General features: G+C 40.8%; 1 protein-coding gene across 1 annotated transcript in view; it reads right to left on the reverse strand.

Annotated features, from left to right (window-relative positions):
* The window catches only part of plxnb2b (plexin b2b), a 438,171-nt gene that overhangs the window by 164,201 nt on the left and 254,154 nt on the right, over positions 1 to 19,816 (reverse strand). Inside the window, exons 5-11 of the mRNA XM_020919155.2 lie at positions 15,176 to 16,293; positions 12,951 to 13,139; positions 12,128 to 12,253; positions 11,522 to 11,622; positions 6,638 to 6,764; positions 4,988 to 5,147; positions 4,180 to 4,291 (exon numbers count right to left, since the gene is read on the reverse strand). Of these exons, the coding sequence (XP_020774814.2) occupies positions 4,180 to 4,291; positions 4,988 to 5,147; positions 6,638 to 6,764; positions 11,522 to 11,622; positions 12,128 to 12,253; positions 12,951 to 13,139; positions 15,176 to 16,291 (1,931 nt within the window). The 5' untranslated portion in view covers positions 16,292 to 16,293. The remainder of the gene's footprint in view (positions 1 to 4,179; positions 4,292 to 4,987; positions 5,148 to 6,637; positions 6,765 to 11,521; positions 11,623 to 12,127; positions 12,254 to 12,950; positions 13,140 to 15,175; positions 16,294 to 19,816) is intronic.

The raw sequence follows: 19,816 nt of genomic DNA on the forward strand, positions 1-19,816 counted from the left end.
GTCCTGCTACAGCTGCCTGTGGAGCCGCCTTCCGCATCGATGTGCGGCTGTGGTTTCACGACGCGACAACGCTGGCTCGACAACGCTGAGGAGTGCCCTTGTCACTCGACTCATCAGGTGAAAACAAATTCCGACATTTAACTGAACCCCAACAGTGATGTACATCATTCATCTGACATAATTTGAATAAATTCACGTTCAAGTTCTTGATTTACAAATGTGCTGCGTTCAGTTTAAAGTTCACTGAAAAAAGAACGTGTTCTTTTAAACTCGTTCATGCACAACACTGGCTTCTGAACACATCTTGTGAGATTTTCCACAGTGTGGAACATCTTGTATTTTTTAATAATTCTTTGCACTATCGCCACTGGAACTTCAAAACATTTAGATATGACCTTATAGCCCTTTCCTGACTTGTGAGCAGCCACAATACACAGCCATAGATCCTCAGAGAGCTCCTTTATTTTAGCCGTGACTGTTCACAAACCAACTGCAAAGACCTGCTGTTTTCTCCTGTTCAGTTGTTTAAAACAGCTCTTCCCAATGAATCAAGGAAATTAGGAAGTTTTAGAACAGCTTGTGCTGTTTGAAATGGTATAGAACTTTGGATTTTTCCATAGACTCTGACAGCTTACAAAGGGTATGAATCATTTTGGACATGCCACTTTTTCAAATGTAAATAAAAGCTGAGAATTTTTTTTTTTCCCCACAATGATGCCTCTTGTACATTGTCTTATCTTCTGGTATATATATATATATATATATATATATATATATATATATATATATATATATATATATATATATATAGCCACAGTAACCTGGCAATTGGGGAAAAAGCAGATCTTTCAGACAAATGCTTAAAGCAGATTGGACAAAGTATTACAACAAGCAAGCTCCCCCCATCCACAAACACACAAAAAGAGCTGTCCTCTTTATTCCAAAATGAAATAGTCTGAACTTCAAAATGAGTCCCTGAACAAAACGGTATACCAAAGTTGTTTACAGGTACAACTTTTGAGCAGATTTTATTCTCAAAGTTGACGTGTTCGAAGCAGGAGACAGGGCTGAGGATCTGAGTGACTTTGACAGATGGTGATGTCCAGCAGTGGGGTCAAAGGCTCTTGTGTGTGTGGTCTGCAGTGGTCAGTGTCTGTTTTAGGGAAATCTAAGTAACATTTTATTACAACTACACTTTTTTAGCTTTTATTAAGCATAAAGAAAGATTTAATGATGAATAAATAGTTTAAGATTAATGATTCAGGCTTAGTAAATACTTATACTTGAAATACTTATTCTATGGAATATTACTGCTAACACATAAAAATATATATTTAGATCACCATGTTACCTTTTATTGTTTTGAAAATGCTAGGATTGCCATATTAACACATTTTATATATTTCATTTGTATTTCATATCATGTTTTTGTCTATTTATGGAGAATGGTCGTGTTGGAGAATGGGGGATACAGGCTTGTGGGCGGAGCCTTGGACAAATCTTACAGCTAATGACAACCGACCAGTATCACTATACAAATGGCATTTAGCTTTAAATATCAAGATCGTGTTCAGAGTGTTCATTTCACTCCAGCAGCAGGAACATTTGAGATGAGATTGGATCATGAACTGATACTGATGAGCATTTCAGAATGTGTTTGTAGAGGTTTAAACTACAGGGTTAACAGCTTTTACACACACAAAAACCCCATGGAGATGCAGGGGAGAGCATCTGACACATAGGGACATTTCAGAACATGTTCACATAGCTCTAAACTAGAGAGTTCACAGATTTGACACTGAATAAGACCCTATGGAGACACAGCGAGGGCATCTGACACAGGGAGGGCATCTGACACACAGGGGCATTTCAGAGCCTGCTGGTAGAGGTCTGAACTACAGGGTGAACAGCCCCATGGTGGTGCAAAGACATAGTTATCATCACAGGACATTGTATTTCCTACATAATTGCAGTCTTTGTGTCATGCTAATTTCAACCATTCAAACTGTGGTATTGATTTCAGTAAAACAAGGACTCATCATAACACGAAGCCACAAAACACAGCAAAAAACTGTATCCATATGTTTTGCAACGCATTCTGAGTAATAAAAAGACCTGTAATTAAAGGGTCTATATTACACTATTTTATGGTCTATGTTATAATGTTGTTTTGTTGCTTATTAAAAAAAGACCCAGAGTTGTGTTTTGTTTAACGAGAAAATGACAAAGCTCAAAAAAGAGACAATTTTGTGTAATATAAGACCTTTAAATAAATGCAAGATTGATCAGCATATTAATTCATGCAAAGGAATAGCATTGCCGTGGAGACAAGCAGATCAAAAAAAAGTTACACAGTGCAGCTTTAAATTGCACCAGTGCACACCTCTCCACACAAATGCAGCAGCACTGTATATAAAATGTATGTAAACATGCAAACTCATCAGAGAGGGAAAATCCATGGTGCTGACAATGAAAACGATGAGTGCAGCTCTCCATTACCAAAGCTCGTTCATCACATGAAGAAAAAAAAACAACAATGCAAAAATAGCAACATCGACTTTGGTTTTTTGATTAATGAAAAGAAACTGATGCAATTTCCCTGTTTTGGCCATAAGAGCGAGAGTGGGGAGAAAAATGCAAGAGGTGCGTTCAAAGTCCCATGAATCATGATTTACAAACAGCCTTGAAGTCCTCATATTCACACAGAGAGAGTCAAGCTGCAGAAAGTACTGCTTCATTTATGATTTCAACACGATTCCAATAAAACTGATGGAAGAAGAGTGATGCATTTTTAAAGGGCCATTCTGTAGCTGAAGGTTTGCTGCTCACTTGTTTGCCCACAGATCTGACGTGAATTTTGGCCTTGTTGCACTACATGTGTCTTCATGGAGACAGATATGTTTAATGCCATATTCCGGAACATTCAAGGCAAAAGAATAACACCTCCATGGAGACAAACAACAAGGGACGCCCTAAATTCTCTGCATCTTGTCCGGGGCTTAGCTTCCGAAGCAATTACTGTGAGCTGTATTTTTAGTGAGTTCATTTCATAATCAGCACATGGAATTACAGCAAATATTAAGGTTCAGAGACACTGGCAGTACTTTTTGTAATACAGTTAACTAAGATCTTTATTTATAATTTTCTTTTTGTCTAAAAATTACAGCTCAGTTTTGCCAAGACCCTGTAAGTAAACCTATCCCAGACCCTAAGTTACCTGTTCTAAAACTCGACTCTGATCTTAACTCTAACCATAACCTGAAGTGAAAAAATATACTGTCAAAAATCAACACTGAGCCTAACACAACACACTAACACAAAGTGTGTGTTGTTTGGTGTAACTGTGTTTAGGGAAAAAGTGCCTCTGATGCACCAACAGAGTCAAAGAAAAGCTGGATGTGTTTTGATTTTATTTTCTGTCTAAATTCACTTTGCCTTGTCAAAAATTATTTTTGTTTTTCAGACCTGGCAGCTCACGTGAATAGAAAAACACTGTTTAAATGGGTTGCCATGGTTGCAATAGAATAATAAGTAAGAATAAGTCAGAAGAGATCAGATCTGTGGAAAGGCAAGCCCGGGGTAATAAGAATACATTTTTTGTTGCAAAGTATTTCTGAACATTATAAAGTCATACTCATTATTAAATAGTAAAAAGGTGTATTTGAATGAATGCAAAATAGATCAGTTTAATGCCATACTCTGAAACTTTTCAGTGTAGTGTGGGAAACATTCCAGGTAAAGCAATCAAATCTCATGGATTTATTCACACATGTAATGTTCATTAATATGCATCGTCCCTTAAAGGGGCATTGCACAACTTTTCTGGGGCAGGATCCATCACCTGCTGGCCCATGAGCAGATGTTATTGCTTTGTCTGAAATATTTCCCAGTATGCTGTTAAACCTTTCTATCTTCACGGAGACCAAACCAGACCAAGTTACAGGTCAGATCTGTGAAGAGATGACCCCACTCAGAGTCAGAATGCCTGTTTTTCTTGGTATTTTTGAGCCACAAGACCACCTGTAATTAAATAGATGTAAGGTAGAGCTGTTTGTTTGATACTTTGCAACATCCCAGACAAAGCAATGACATCTCCATGGAGAAAAGCATTTGACGGGCCCTCCAAACTGACATATTCTGATCATGAAGTAAGAGTATTTTGTCCAATATCAGACTTACGGAGTATTTTCAGCCTTCTTCACAGTGGCGGCGCAGTTGTAGAATTTGAAATCCCGAGTGGCGAGCTCCACAGAGTCATTGACAAAAACGGTTATGGCCACAGCAACAAAGTCTGAGGGCAGAAAGAGAGAGGGAGAGGGGGATTAGACTGAGAGGCCAGTGGATAAGGACTGAATTAAACCTGCAAAGCTCAACTTAAATTGAATCTGTGACTTCAAAAATATATCTGGCCGAGAAATAACCTCTGTCTAATAAAGCAGAGTGAACAGGAGCTCGGGGCACAAACTTGTGTTCAAATTCCACTCATTGCCGGCACTTTCAAGGTCTATTATTGAGTATTAAATACGTGTCTGGGTACGCTCTTACTAAAAACCTCTCACTGATGGTCGTGTTGGCATAGGGAATAGCTGGTGCCCTCATAGGAACGAGGTTGTGGGTTCAATTATGCCCTATGCAATTATAAAGTGCACCTTATTGATCCCTTGTGAGTGATATTAATTTCTCTGCATTTGACCCATCCTTCAACCAAGTGCCTCTCAGGAGCAGCGCCTGGGGACCCATCTTCAGATCTTGAGCTAGTCTTGGTCAGGACCTCAGCTGGAAGATTTGACCTATTGTGCATGTTTTGTGTTGAGGTTCAGGTTAAGGAACACTTTATTATGCTCTGTATTTGACCCATCCGTCCATGCTACTGGAGCATTTCAGGAGTAATGGGTGCAAAAGTGCTGTACCTGGGGACCCACCTCCGTGATCTTGTTACTAGTCTCAGTTTCCCAGTCAGTGATATGTGTATAATCTGAGGGCCTACCTTGGTCGTCTAGAGTCTGTGGAATCATGGAGGGTTGGGGGAGCTCACACGAGACCTGCCCCGAATCAGACATCCTCCCTGGGCTTTGGAATTCTTTGACTTTGCAGTGGAGCCGGTCCGAGTGCCCAATGACAGGGAGAGAGGGGATGTTGATTTTCACCTGCACAGGGGGAAAAAGTCGGGGTGAAAAAGTCACCATGAAATTATTATTTTCCAACACAATTTGAATGAAATCTCTTGAATAAATGGAAAAGAACAAGCTATTTGAATTACATGCTTTTTTGATAGAAGCAACAGTTAAAGAAAGAACGATACTAGATTTTTTTTGTGTAACTGTATGTGTGCATGTATGTGTGTGTGTGTGTGTGTTTTTCTCATTAAACATTCAACTTTGAGACTTTGGCATCCCTTAAGTAGGTGTAGTTTTTGACTTGTGTTGGACGTGTTGGGAGGAAAGATCTTGATCTTCACCTGGATATGAAGAGGGGCCATGCCTTGACCTCCTGTTTGAATTTATTAAAGTTTAAAAAAGCTACATCATTGTCTGTTCTTGTAAAACCTCTTTTCAAATGTATAATAGAGCTATTTTCTATAATGGCCCCAAGTGAAAATGGCGACAGGAGAGGGGTAGTGGAGTGGTTAGAAATATAAGAATACGTCAGAACAGAGGCAGTAATAGAAAAGAAGTGAAGGAATGAACAAAATATGAACTTTCACTGTGCCCTGCTCCATCTAAAGGCTATAGGAGCGATTGGCCATGTTGGATTTAATATGTGTTTGGAGTGCACCAGATCGATACAGAGCTGAAGCAGGTTTCAAACTAAACCAATATTGTATGCTGGAGTGAAGTGTGTGAACGTGGGATCTGTGGTTAATACATTTTTACTGGGTTTGTAAGAGAGCTGGGTAATGTACAAAAGAAAAGTTACCTAGTGAGCCTTTATGTGATAACATCAGATTGTCTCAGGGCTATATTACTATTTCATTTAATATCGTCCTAATTCGCATTGCTAGTTTATATACTGCCCCAGTGGAGATTTGTATTGGTCCTGATAATGTAGGTGACCAGTCAGAATCATTTACTTAAAGGTCCTATATTACACAAAATGGACTCATGTTACCGTTACGTTACCTCCTTAAAAACAGACATTTGTTTCATTCACACATGTTTGAGTAACCCTTTATTTACCTAGTCTGTCTACATCTCCAAAGCTCGAGATGCTCTATTCCACCTTGTGATGTCACGAAGCAGTAGTTTTCAAGTGAACAGCCCCTTTTATCTTTAGCTCAGTAGAGATAGGCAATTCCAGGGCTGAAATCAATCACATGACATCACAAGGTGGAATGTTTTCTGTTTGAGAGAAGAACTCAGCCTGTGTTATTTCATTTACACATATTTAACTGTGTAAAACAAGTGTGAATGAAACAAAACACAAATCCTAGTCTGTGTGATGAGGAAATAATATTATAAGAGATCAGGAAACAGTGTAATATGGGTCAGTATTTCTAAACCACTACCTCTGAGAAAATGACTTAAAGCTCACAAGAATAAATTTTGTGTAGTCTAGGACCTAAACCGTAAGATACTATTCTGGACACCTAAAGTCTCCTTATCTCATCTGTCTGTCCATGTAAAACAGTGGAGTGTACCGTCTGGGTCTTCTTGCAGGACAGGTTTGGGGGGAAGAAGGAGACGATCTTGAGACACTGCTGCCTGGGGCTCCACAGCCAGCCGTTCTTTTCCTCCGCCCGCCTGCACTCAGACCGCCGCGTGCATCTGGACACAAAGGATCCTCTGTTACTTTACATGAACCAGAAACTAATTCAGCATGAAAAACAGTTCCAGTTCCATTTCAATGTTGCAATAATCATGAGAACTTGGTGCAACCAAGGCCTAAAGCAGGACTGAACCAGGGCTAAAGCAGGACTGAACCAGGCCTAAAGCAGGACTGAACCAGGCCTAAAGCAGGACTGAACCAGGGCTAAAGCAGAACTGAACCAGGCCTAAAGCAGGCCTAAACCAGGGCTAAAGCAGGACTGAACCAGGGCTAAAGCAGGACTGAACCAGGCCTAAAGCAGGACTGAACCAGGCCTAAAGCAGGACTGAACCAGGCCTAAAGCAGGACTGAACCAGGGCTAAAGCAGAACTGAACCAGGCCTAAAGCAGGACTAAACCAGGGCTAAAGCAGGACTGAACCAGGCCTAAAGCAGGACTAAACCATGCCTATAGCAGGACTGAACCAGGCCTAAAGCAGGACTGAACCAGGGCTAAAGCAGAACTGAACCAGGCCTAAAGCAGGACTGAACCAGGCCTAAAGCAGGACTGCACCAGGGCTAAAGCAGAACTGAACCAGGCCTAAAGCAGGACTGAAGCAGGGCTAAAGCAGGACTGAACCAGGGCTACTTATTCCCCTGCTTTGTGGCTTTATTTTCTCTGTGGCAGCCTCAGAGAATAATACTTTGCATCAACATCACATTGAAAAAGATGAAGCTATAAATTAAAAGTGAGCAATCAAAAGTACGTCAGGAGCTCCAGGAGGCAGGCGAGCATGATTACATGTTACAGGTTACATCATGCATTTCAGTGGGATGTGGGAGCGTAGGATATGTGTGTGTGCAGGCTTTGTGTGGCTGTAGACTGGGTAAATATGCATTGATGAGAGTAAATTACAGCGAGCGGGGACCCTGCATGAGGTCGGTGCACGGACAGGAGCAGAGAGAGAGAAGTGAAGGGCAACACACATCCACTGTAATAAACCTGAACACATGTCCTGCCGTGAGGCTGTGAAGTGTGTGTGTGAGCGCGCTTGACGTGTGTGTGTGAGCGTGTGTTTGCGTGTACATGTGTGTGCAGACCACCAGGGAATAATATGGAGAAACTATAAAGCTATTACAATTTACCAGGGAAAAAAACCAATGAGTGGGGATTAGAAAGTATTTTGTTTGTTGTGCGTTTTGTTACCAGACCTTCCCAGCAAATCCAAAATATCTCTTTATTTTTCACAGAGAGGGATCAGCCTGGTCTCCATGTTCTCCATTGCATCTCAAGCCAGAATCGTCCAATCAGATTTGTTTATTTCAGTGACGCATGTGAGTGGAAGGAGCTCATTGGTCCTCTATTATATAGAATTAAATGTCATTTCTCTGGTTGTGGGATCCGTCACCTTCTCGTCTCCACAGAGATGTTATTTCTTTAACAGGAATGTTCCACAATATGGCATTAAATTGATCTATATTGCACTTGTTTCATCATGGGTGCGTTTATTGCTCAAAATAGCTTGAGAGACAAAGGTACATTCTGGCTTTAAGCTGGATCACCTCAACTCCTCACCTCCATGGGAAAAGATAGCTCAAATGACACACTGTGGAACATTCTTGGCAAAGCAACAACATCTCCATGGAGACAAAGAAGGTGGCTTCAGAGTACAGAGTACATCTTTAAATGTGTTTGATAGATACCAAAATGAAGCCATCAAGGAATATTGTACAAAAACATATCACAGTCTGTAGAAGGGTAGAATTTTTGGTCCTTGATATTGGGAACATTGGATTTGCTTCGTTACAGACACTAACCTAACATGATTTGAACATTTCCTGTTGCATAATTAAAACAGGAAGGGCATCTGGTGTAAAAACATGTTCACTTGTGGGATCTCCAAACAAAAAGGAGCAATCATATTATTTTTTTTCATTTTAAACACATCTATTCTGAATCTCTCCAAAAGCTCTTTCTATTTTCACCTCTGAAACACTGGATAGCTGGATAATTAAAACAGGACACCTGGAGTAAAAACCTTGTGGGATTGCAAAAAAATTAAAAATAAAAATAAAAAATGTAAAGAAAGTAACACATTTTCAAGTTTTTCTATAGTGGACACAACTTGCACTTTTTCCTTCTTTTGTGTTTGACTTTAGAAATAGCATAAGGAGAGGTTTCAAACCGAGAGGCTGATTGCACCACAGACTGCAGTACTTAGACATATTTTCTCTTCAAGTCAGCTAATTATCTTATTTATAGCTCTGATACTCGTGCTTATGTGGGTACTTATTGGCCATTAGGACCTTAAGTAAGTCTGCACACTGCACCTTTATACTCAAATGGCAATATTTCAAGAGATTTTCAAGCCACTTCACCACAATGTTAAAACTGTGTTGTGTTTGAGTTGGTACATGTAATATTAGGAAGAGCAGAGATGTTCTAGTGCTATGGTCTTAAAAGTCCTGCATTATGCAAAATTTAGGCTATTAGCAATGTTAGAATGCTGTACCATCAAAAACATGGAGTTGTGTTTTGTTTAGCGTTTGAGTAATCCTGCTCTGTTCCACCTTGTGATGTCATTAAGTGGTAGTTTTAATTAAACAACAGATGTAGCTTCAAAGTTTGGCAATTCCAGGGCTGAAATGATCCAAATGTTTCTAGTGAAGGTTTCTGGAATTTGAAAACAGAGTGACGTGCTTGATGACATCACAAGGTGGAACATAGTGTTTTCAGAGTGTTTTGAGAGAAGAACTCCACCTAAATCTGCAGGGACTGTGTGTTGTGTGAATGAAACAGAACACAACTCCAGGTGATTATGATGAGGAAACTACATTAGAACACAGATCAAAAATGTGCATAATATAAAATAATATTTAAGTAAACTCAGTGTTTCAGTGTGCTCTAATCAATGACTGATTTCATTATAATTCTGTATGCATTTTAAGCAGCATTAGATGAAGTACTCATTTTTGTTACTTAAGTACAAGTACAAGTATTCAGAGGCAAGAATTTACTCAAGTAAAAGTACAAGCATTGTGTGAGAAAATCTACTTAAGTAAAAGTATTAAAATATTGAAGTGCCTGTACATGTTAAAAATATATTTTAAGAGTAAAAGTAAAAATATTTTGCAGAGATTTTTTGAGCAATTTGGGGATGAATTGAAGTGATTTTGATGAAGAATTTGGCTGATTTTTAAGTGATTCAATTGATTAATTCATTGAGTAATCAAACTGATTGCTAAATAAATTTTTCTAAAAATTTTTTAGTATTTGGTACGCTCAAAGTTGGGTCCTTAACTCAGACTAAATGTGTCTCAGCCATTTCAACTGGACTCACACCATAAAGAAAATTACTTTTTTTTTTTTTTTTTTTACTTTCCAGTCCAGATCTAAAATGTAGTGGAATAGAAATTAAAAATACACGTTCTCAAATGAAGAGAAGCAAAAGCCAAAAGTATACACTGTAAGATGGACTTAAGTTATGCATCGATACCTAAAATTTGTATTTAAAGGTTGTATGGAGGATTTTTTTTTTGTTTTTTTTGTTTCAAGTTGTCAATGATAGCATTATAGAGGTGCAGTAGCCTTGTAATTATGATGACCAAAAAAAAGAGAATAAAAATTCATCAACTCTGGACGTGGTGGGGCCAGCTAAACATTTGCCAATAGATAACGACATTGCCTCGTTATCTGTTAGCTGACAGGCTATCAATCAAACTCCCTACGTTTCTAGCGTAACTGACCTGCCTGCGCGCCGCCGGTACGTGGTTTACGTACGCCTGTCACGCAGTCCACAGACGCAAGACGCACAGACGCTGTTTACTCCACCAACGCAACAGTTCTTAGCGGCTTTTTTTGACCTATATCTTCCTCGCAGTTAGCACAAAGTTTGTTGCAATGGCAGACAAGAATCCAGGAGCAGTTAGCCGCAAAAGAAAGTCCGTTTTTGAGGTCGATGAAAGAAGAAGACAAGGGGAAAAGCAGCGAAGCCAAACTAAGGTGATTCTTGTAGATTCATTCCAGCGATGGCGCGACTGAAGCAGACGCAGGGTCTAAAGACTGACGCATTGGTCGCCAAATTACTCCTGGACAGGAAACTTCTGCTTATTATGAAAACGTACTTTATTTCCAAGAGCGAGACAAACGTTTTTCAGGACACGAAAGCGATATCCTATGTCTGAAAACGTAATTTTCAAGGCAAAGAAAGAGTCCGCTTGCTGCTGCGTGTTGTAGCTAGTTCATTCGCACTGAATCTCCGCGCAACCTTCTCTGTTCCCCTTTCCTACTCCTGTCCCCGCTGCCCGTTCCGCTCTTCCCCCTGCTCCTCACTTCTACGGGCACGGAATCTCCGCGCACCGCTCCCCTCTCCTCTCTCCTCTCTCCCTGCTCCGCTCTTCTCCCTGCTCCTCACTTCTCGTCCGCGAACGAAATGTCCGCACACCCGCTCCCCCCGCTCCTCACTTCTCCGCCTTGCCTAACCAACACTGTAGTTAGTTGTTTACAAGTCATGTGCAGCTCACCGGCTGTAAACAAACCTGTTTCTGGCGTAGTGAGGAGGCGGGAGAAGGCGTTTCTACGTAGGGAGCTGTAGGGGAGGGGAGGTGGTTTCACGCATGCGCAACATTTGAAAAAGGACAAACAGTCGCTGGATTTCTCGTTCCTTGGAAAATCCTCTATACAACCTTTAAACACTGCACTTTTATATTTGAACTTCGTTACCTTCCACAGCTGGTTGTAAGAGATTTGGTGATTTACTTGTTCTGTTTGGAGCTCACCTTCCCTCCAGCACACACCAGCCACAGTACGGGTCCCTCAGGCCCACACACGACTGGCAGTTGGGCTGTTTGAGGCACTCTTGAACTGGCACCTTGGTGATCTGCAATAAACAGAAAAGTAAGAAATATGGTCGAACAAAACTGGGACCACAAAGTAAAAATATAGGCAATTCAGCACAGAAAATATATGATATTGATACTGACAACCGAACAGCTCATGTTAAAGTGTTCAGGGTCTGGTCCAGATATAGTCCCGTTCTAGTCTAGGTTCAAGGTGCACTATCAAATTTTATGGTGAAAGGTCTGCCACCTGCTTGTCTTCATAGAGATATTATCAAGATATTAAACTAATCTATCTCCATGGAAACAAGCAGGTATTGCCAACAGACCAAGTTATAGGTCAGATCTGTGGAGAGGCAAGAAGAAATAATACAAGTTTTTCTAGACCATAAAAACAAGCAGAAAAAAGCAGCTTACTTTCCTTAAAACCCATAAGAACACAACTTATTTTAGCAAGATAAAGTTTGCTATGAAACCACACATTTCAATATATTTTTACCTTAACAAAAATAGTTACATACAAAATGAAATGATGTGGGGTCCTACCTTCTTCTCGGTGGTGATGTACAGGTGGCTGTGGCTCAGGTCGAAGAACAGGTTCTTGTTGACTCTCTCTCTCATGGGGTCAGTGAAGGCCTTACTGTACTCATACGGCTCTGAGGTCAGATGGACCTGTCACACACACGTTAGATTTAATTGGTTAATAAGATGTCAAAAGTGCAAAGCAAAACCAAGAATACAAATACAAGGGTCAAAACCGTCTGATAAAACCAAGTAAAGCAAGCTACAAAACTCATCACTACACTATCACACAACATGTTTCTGAAGAGGGCACAGGAAGGAGCCGAAACATGTAAAGCAGGTAAGCAACTCCCTTCTTCTCTCTGACAAAAAAATAACTAATGCTAAGTTTATAACCGAAGACAGAATGAACCTTGATCAAAGATAGAAACTGATGATGTAACGATTTCAACTGAAGGGCAGAGGCCTGAAAAACTCTGAGAGTCACAGTTTTTGAAAGAAATAATTAAACTTATGATCCATGTCAAGTTTTTGAGTTTGAAAAATAGCAACACTTTATTAAGCTATTGTGAGTTAAATATTTACACTGACAGAGAAAACGAGAAGACATATGAACCATAAACGAGGTGAAGAAATCTACAATTTGACAGTTAACAGTTGAATTCCATCACAGAAATCTGATCTGTCCTCCCACTTTTCCCACAATTGATACTTATATTATCTCACTTTTACCACTTCGTAAGAAAACTAGGTCCAATCAGGTCCAGACCAAGTCTAAACCAGAACTAGCACAGGACTAAACCAGAACTAGCACAGGACTAAACCAGGCCTGACCCCTGTAGTTTACCTTGAAGACCTCTCCGCGGCTGTTACCGATGAAAGCGATGGTGTGCTCGTTCTCCACAGCCACAGACACAGCAGTGAGCAGCTCAGGTTTGGTGAGCTCTGACTGGGCCTTCAGAGCGTACTTGGGTTTACTGGCCAGAGGAGAGGGCAGGAAGTCTGCACCACATTTATACCGCTCCAGAGTGTCCTTCTGTAACATGGACAGGCAAAAGAAGGTCAGAAATCCAAGTCTCCTGCTTTGATTTCATCAAGTACTACATGGGCTTATATGGGCTATATGGAAAATAGTCTCTTGGCTGATTCAGACTTTTTAGATGCATTATGCAAGTTTGCTGGTAGAATAGAGACAAGAGAAGAGACATTTAATGCCATAATCTGCAACATTCCAGGCAAAACAATAACACCTCTATGTAAACAACCAGGTGACAGACCCTCTGCTGGAAAAAGTTATATACTAATAATAATGCATTGGATTTATGTAGCGCCTTTCAAGACACCTAAAAAGCTTCAAAGTGCATTCTTCATTCACTCCACACTGGTAAGATACCATTGTAAACCACTACTGTAGCTACCCAATCCTCACCAACACTCAACACTATTATACAGGGCAATGTGGGTGTAGTGTCCCACCTAAGGACACAACAACCGTTCTGCCACTGCTACCCCACGGTGGCATCAGGCATTCCCTGCGGTTTCCCATCCAAGTACTAACCAGAACTGGACCTGCTTAGCTTCTGAGATTTGACCAGATCGGAAATTGAGCAGGTATGGCCACATTACACACTGCACCTTTAAATGGTTTTGTATCTTCCTTTTCTTTAAGCACATTTCATAACTATAAGATTTTAACAGAGAAATGACTATAATGAAAAACTTTCTATTGCAGATGAGACGAGGGACTCATCCTGATCCAGGGGCACAGATGTGTGGAGCAGAGGAGAGATTTACAAACACAAAGTAAAGCAGTGACATTAAAGTAAGCTCTGGCATTTATGCATTATTAAATATGGTTTAGTGGCGAATCCAATATCCCACTCATTTTCTTTTAATAACTTCCACTCACATAATACAACTTAACACATACAAATGGCTTTTTACCTTATTTCACCAGCAGCTCCTACAATCAAATGTCTTCAATATTTAAAACAACAATAATGAAAATATGAACCTGAGAAATACTAAAGATTTACTACTTCAACTACTACAACTACCAGTTCCAATACTAATATTGATGCTTTGACTAAGTATCTGCCAATACCCAATATTAACCGATACAATGTAAAGGACTGAAAATGGCACTTATTTCTTTAAAACAGTAAACTTATTATGAAACTTGTTGAACTTGTGATGAAACCTTTTTTATCATTCAAATTACATTATGACAACATTATACCTGTAAATAGTCTTATTACATCCAGTTAAAGGCCCAACCGGGATAGGTGCATCCCTAACTAACCAGCTACTATTGCGACACCTCCTACTGCCACTGCCACTGCTACTTCCGTCAACTGCAAAACCATTACTATTATACTTTACACAGTCCATGAAACCCATGGATTCAGTTTTATATTTTGGACATTCTAAATAGTAATAATAATCTAAAACCACTTATAAGAAACAAGACCTCAGACTTTGAGTTGAAAACAGTGGCACTGATTTACACCTGCCTTTTTTGCCAAAACACACAATTGAATCATCTCGGGGGTCAGGGAAAACAGGACTTTTCAGCACAATGGCGTCTTGATTGCAGGAGAATACAGATTACATACACAGGCATGAGTCCATCTAAATATAACTTTGAGTGGGTATACAAGAAGAGAAACAAGTATAATATGGATACAGAGATAGTAACCATAATTGAGGACAAGACTTAAAATATTACACAAAATTGACTCTTGTGAGCTTTAAGCTATGTTATAATTCTGTTACCTTTTCAAAAACATATCTGGAGTTTTTTTTGTTTTGTTTGGGTAATCCTTTATTATTACACCTCCAAAGCTCAAAATGGTCTAGTCCACCTTGTGATGTCATGAAGCAATAGTTTACGAGTTAACAGCTCCTTTTACCTTTAGTTCAGCAGAGATTGGAAAATCATCCAAATGATACTAGTGACGGTGTATAGCGTTTAAAAACACAGTGGAGCACTTCCTGTATAATACATGACATCACAAGGTGGAACAGTGTTTTCAGTTTGAGAGAAAAAATTTGAAAACTCAGTGCACTTACAGCTATTTTGGAGGTGCAGAACTCATCAGTCTTGGAGGAGTATGGGATGTCCACAGCTGGGTCTCCAGAGATCTTCCCCGAGTCGATGTAGCAGGCGCTGATGATGTTCCCCAGTTTTTCATTGATGGTGTCCAGTGGGTACATGCACAGCGCTGACTCGCCTGGATTGTCATCTGAACTCGCCACCATAAACAAAACCTTACGCCAAGACACCACATTACCGTATAAACCAGACTCTGACATGCTCCTAGCCAGTTCTTTTCCAGGAGCAGCCACATATGCCGCTCGGACTTTATTGTAGCGATTATCCTTCCCGCAGTTTAGCTGCAGCTCCGTGTGTGAGTAGTAGTGAGGATCTGATTCACAAAGGCGGGACACGAATGTAAAATTTTTGCCATCCGTACCATCGAGAGTCCGCGAAAACAGGAAATAGACAAATCCGTCTTCTTTGAACGCATGTCGGAAATCATGAAGATACTTAGGTACAAATGGCGTGGTTTGGACTGTGGACGCTTCGATGATGCTTTCAAAAACTACCCATTCACGCAAATCTTGCAAAATGCGAGTGCTTATCAGTTTTGTGCTATCCAGGCTTCCGTAGCCCTTACCAACTAGAAATACTGGAAAGTTTTGGCCGTCTCTTGTGTAAGTGGACATAACTCCAACTACATTGACATTGTCTTCGATACTAGCAACGTAAGTCCTCTCTCCTTTGCTATCGCTGTAGTAAAGTTGTTGATCCACATTGGTTAGGTTAAGAAGAGAGCAAATGCCCCTATATCTACTTCCACAGACGATAAGAGATCCGTTTGAGGGATGGACTAAGAGCAGTTTGTTGTGGTTGTCCATGGATTTGGTGTCCTGACAGGCCGAGGCTGGAGGAGTGCATGTCGGAGCGTCCTCTTTGGGTCCAGTTTCAGTCCTGGCCTCCCTCACCAGCTCAGGGCTGAGTTGGTAGATGGAGTTGACAGCCCCCACGTAGATGCGACCCGTCTGATTGTCCTGGACCACATTGTTGATGAGGGTCTCGGAGCTGAAGCTGCGGTGGGGGTCTTCCTGAGAGAGTGACAGAGAGAAGGCGGCAATGGAGAGGAGGAGGGACAGCCAGCTTTCCATTTCTGAAAAAAACACAGGCAAAAATACTGATTTAGATGGGCAGTCAATAAATAAATAAAATAGTAGAACAAGTGTTGATACTGAAAACAAAACAAAACAAAAACACATAAATAGGAGAGGTCAAATTTTTCTAGTGGACGGTAAGTCAAATGCTCTTCTCCATGGAGATGTTGTTGATTTGTCTGGAATGTTTCACTGTGTGGTATCAATCCTTCCTATCATCATGGAGACCAAACCAGACCAAGTTACAAGTCAGAACCGTGGAGAGGCGACCCCACTAACAGTCAGAATGTCTGTTTTTCTAGGTATTTTGGGGCTATAAAACCACCTGTAATAGAATAAAAGTCCTCCAAACCTCCAAAACAATCCATCACATAACAACAAATTTCATTATAATGGGAATTCATCCACAAACATTTCAGTTGACAGTCTGTAGCTATGCGAAGGTGCCTGACTGACAACCAATAATACCACCAATACAAATACAAATACTAATACTTCTTTCCAGACTGGAAAAAAATGACAAGTGCATGTCTACTACAAGTACTACAACTATTCCTACTGTTCTTGTCCCTAAAGGGATGGAGCAACACTAGCTCAGATGGTAGAATGTATTGCCCACTGATCTGAAGGTTGACGGTTCAAATCTTGCTCTCAGTATAAATGTCATTGGTTGAGCAGTCAGATCCACCACTCCTACAGTTGAATGCTGTCATTGTGTCCTTGGGCAAGACTGTGTAATCCCTCAGTCAAAACTTATGCCGAGTGGACAGAATTTAATTGTCTCTTGCATGTGCAAGACCCTTGGTAGTGTGTAAACTATAGTGAGAGTGTGTATGACGGTGTGAATGGATGAATGGCTCCTTGATGTAAAGTGCTATATAAAAAATAAAATAAAATGTGACCATTGAACATAAAGAGTGAAGAGACAAAGCTAAATGTCATGGTGCCACCTTCACCATCATGCACATTCATCTCTTTGTCATATATTTTGGTCATAATATAAAAGAAGAAGAGGAGGTTTATAAATGTAGTCAAAGTTCACAGGAGTGAAAGGTGATGATGTGGTTAGATGAATGCAAAATAATTCACTGTGTCAAACGCACCAAGTGAACAGCCAAACACGTGGAATAAGATATTAAGTGTGGTGACATTAATCCCAGTGTTAAATGTAAATAAATGCACATAAATGACACGCTAATGCGACTCCAGCCGTTCTGAATACAGTACCAGCCTCATATTTGGGTTAATAGGATTACAACATCAGCAGCTGTTCTGACTCACCTCCCTGGCCCACTTCTCTCACCACTCCTCTGTTTTGCATCTAATGACTTCATATAGCAGTGTGGTGGCTCTAAAACTGTGCTGCAGGTACAATCAGAGCTGCATAGATGTATAACGGTACTGCAGTTCAAGTTCAGATCTGACAAGCTTAAATATTTTCGGGTTTAGTCCTAATTTACTGCTAGTTTATTTCTGGTTTAGTCCTGGTTTAATCCTGGTTTAATTCTGGTTTAGCCCTGCTTTAGTTTTGGTTTAGTCCTGGTTTAGTCCCGGTTTAGTTTGATGTACAGTTTAAGACCTTGTAAGATCCTACTCAGTCCTGATTTAGTCCAAAAACCTTCAATATAAATAAAGCAAACTCTACAATCATGGCTTAATCCTGGTTTATTTCTTATTTAGTCCCAGCTTTACTCCCAGCTTTAGTCCCAGTTTTAGTCTTGGCTTAGTCCTGGTTTAGAACTGGGTTACTCCCTATTTATCCATTTTTACTCTACCAGTAATTTGGATTTGCTTGTAATTCATTTCTACATTTCCTTCCTGGTGCACTCGGCGGCTGCACAAACAATGTTCAGAGGAAATTGAAAGTCTTTAGTCTTTAGTCCTGACGAAGAGCGATCACACATCTGGCCCATTTTTCATTTCATTGACTCAATATCAGAAAATGATTATCAACAGGAAAAGAACACGAATGCAAGGAGATAAAAATGGCTATAAAAAATTGGGCGTTCTCAAAATGTGCTCTTGGTTCTGTTGGTGGTATCTATGCTTCATCTGGTGGTACATTGAAAGATGAAATTTGAGTTTAGTCCTGGTTTTATTTCTGCTATTATTAGTGGTTTTAGTTCTATTTAAATCTATCCATCTTTTAGCTCTATCAACTAGCGATGGGCAAATGAGTCGGAGCTCCGGAGCACGTCTTGTTCTTTCTGAAATAAATTGCTCCTTAGCACTGCCTCGGAGCTCGTCTCGCAGCAGCCGCTCACGTGACCAAAGTGTGGAAGTGTCGGTCCCTCCCCGTACTGCTTCGCTCTGCGTGTATTAGCGTTATAAGTAGTGGTGTATTTGTGGTGTAGTCCTGGTGTCGTCCTGGTGTATTTGTGGTGTAGTCCTGGTGTCGTCCTGGTGTATTTGTGGTGTAGTCCTGGTGTCGTCCTGGTGTCGTCCTGATGTATTTGTGGTGTCGTCCTGGTGTCGTCCTGATGTATTCGTGGTGTCGTCCTGGTGTCGTCCTGGTGTCCTCCTGGTGTCGTCCTGGTGTCGTCCTGGGGTCGTCCTGGGGTCGTCCTGGGGTCGTCCTGGGGTCGTCCTGGGGTCGTCCTGGTGTATTTGTGGTGTAGTTCTGGTGTAATCCCAGTGAGGTACGGGTGTAGTCCTAATGTTGTACTGGTGTACTTGTGGTGTAGTCCTGGTGTCATCTTGGTGCAATTCTCATGTAGTCCTAGCGTCTGCCTGGTGTTGTCCTGGTATAATCCTCGTGCAATCCTGGTGCGGTCCTAGTGTGTTCCTGGTGTGGTCCTGGTGTGGTTCTGGTGCAGATCCCATGCAGTTCTGGTGTAGTTCTGTTGTAGTCCTGGTGAGTCCTGGTGTAATCCTGTTTCAGTCCACATTTAACTGGTACCTCATTATTCATACCTCTTTCCTATTTCCAATTCCATCCCATGACATTTTAGTACTTTTTGCAGAACCTTTCAAAAGTACTACCACAACACCATTTTCTGTGTAAATCTTGACAATATGGCCACCGCCCTTCGCCTTTAATTACCTCCATAAAACCCAACCACGTCGTTTGAGGCCTGACTAAGCTCAGACAGGCGTTTTATTGGCTCATTTCAGTTTGAATAAAAATATTTAAAGGTGCCAATCGAAAAGGGCACGATACATTTACACAGGCAAACGAGGAGGACAGAACGGGCTGGGGGCGAGAGAGAAAAGGAAAATCACCAAATTGAGTCGACGGACACTTAAATTTAAATTGGAGCTGGAATGAACCCCCCTGGGCACATGTGTGATCAGCTGCCTCCCTGGTTTTACTGGGAAACAGCAGATTGGCAAAATGCAATCCGAGGCTCAAAAAGTGGTTGAGATGAAAAGGAGGAAAGAGTTTGTGGGTTAGACTCCTAGTCTTTGTGAGTGGTGTGTGCATGTCCTAGTGTAACAGAGTACCCACTCTGCCTCCTGCCTCACAGTGAGGAGGTTGTGGGTTAGATGACTGAGTGTGTGTGAGGTTATCATTATATCACA

Source organism: Boleophthalmus pectinirostris, unplaced genomic scaffold, assembly GCF_026225935.1.
Source record: "Boleophthalmus pectinirostris isolate CB_2022bp ecotype Guang Dong unplaced genomic scaffold, ASM2622593v1 HiC_scaffold_2, whole genome shotgun sequence".
NCBI classification, from domain to species: domain Eukaryota; kingdom Metazoa; phylum Chordata; class Actinopteri; order Gobiiformes; family Gobiidae; genus Boleophthalmus; species Boleophthalmus pectinirostris.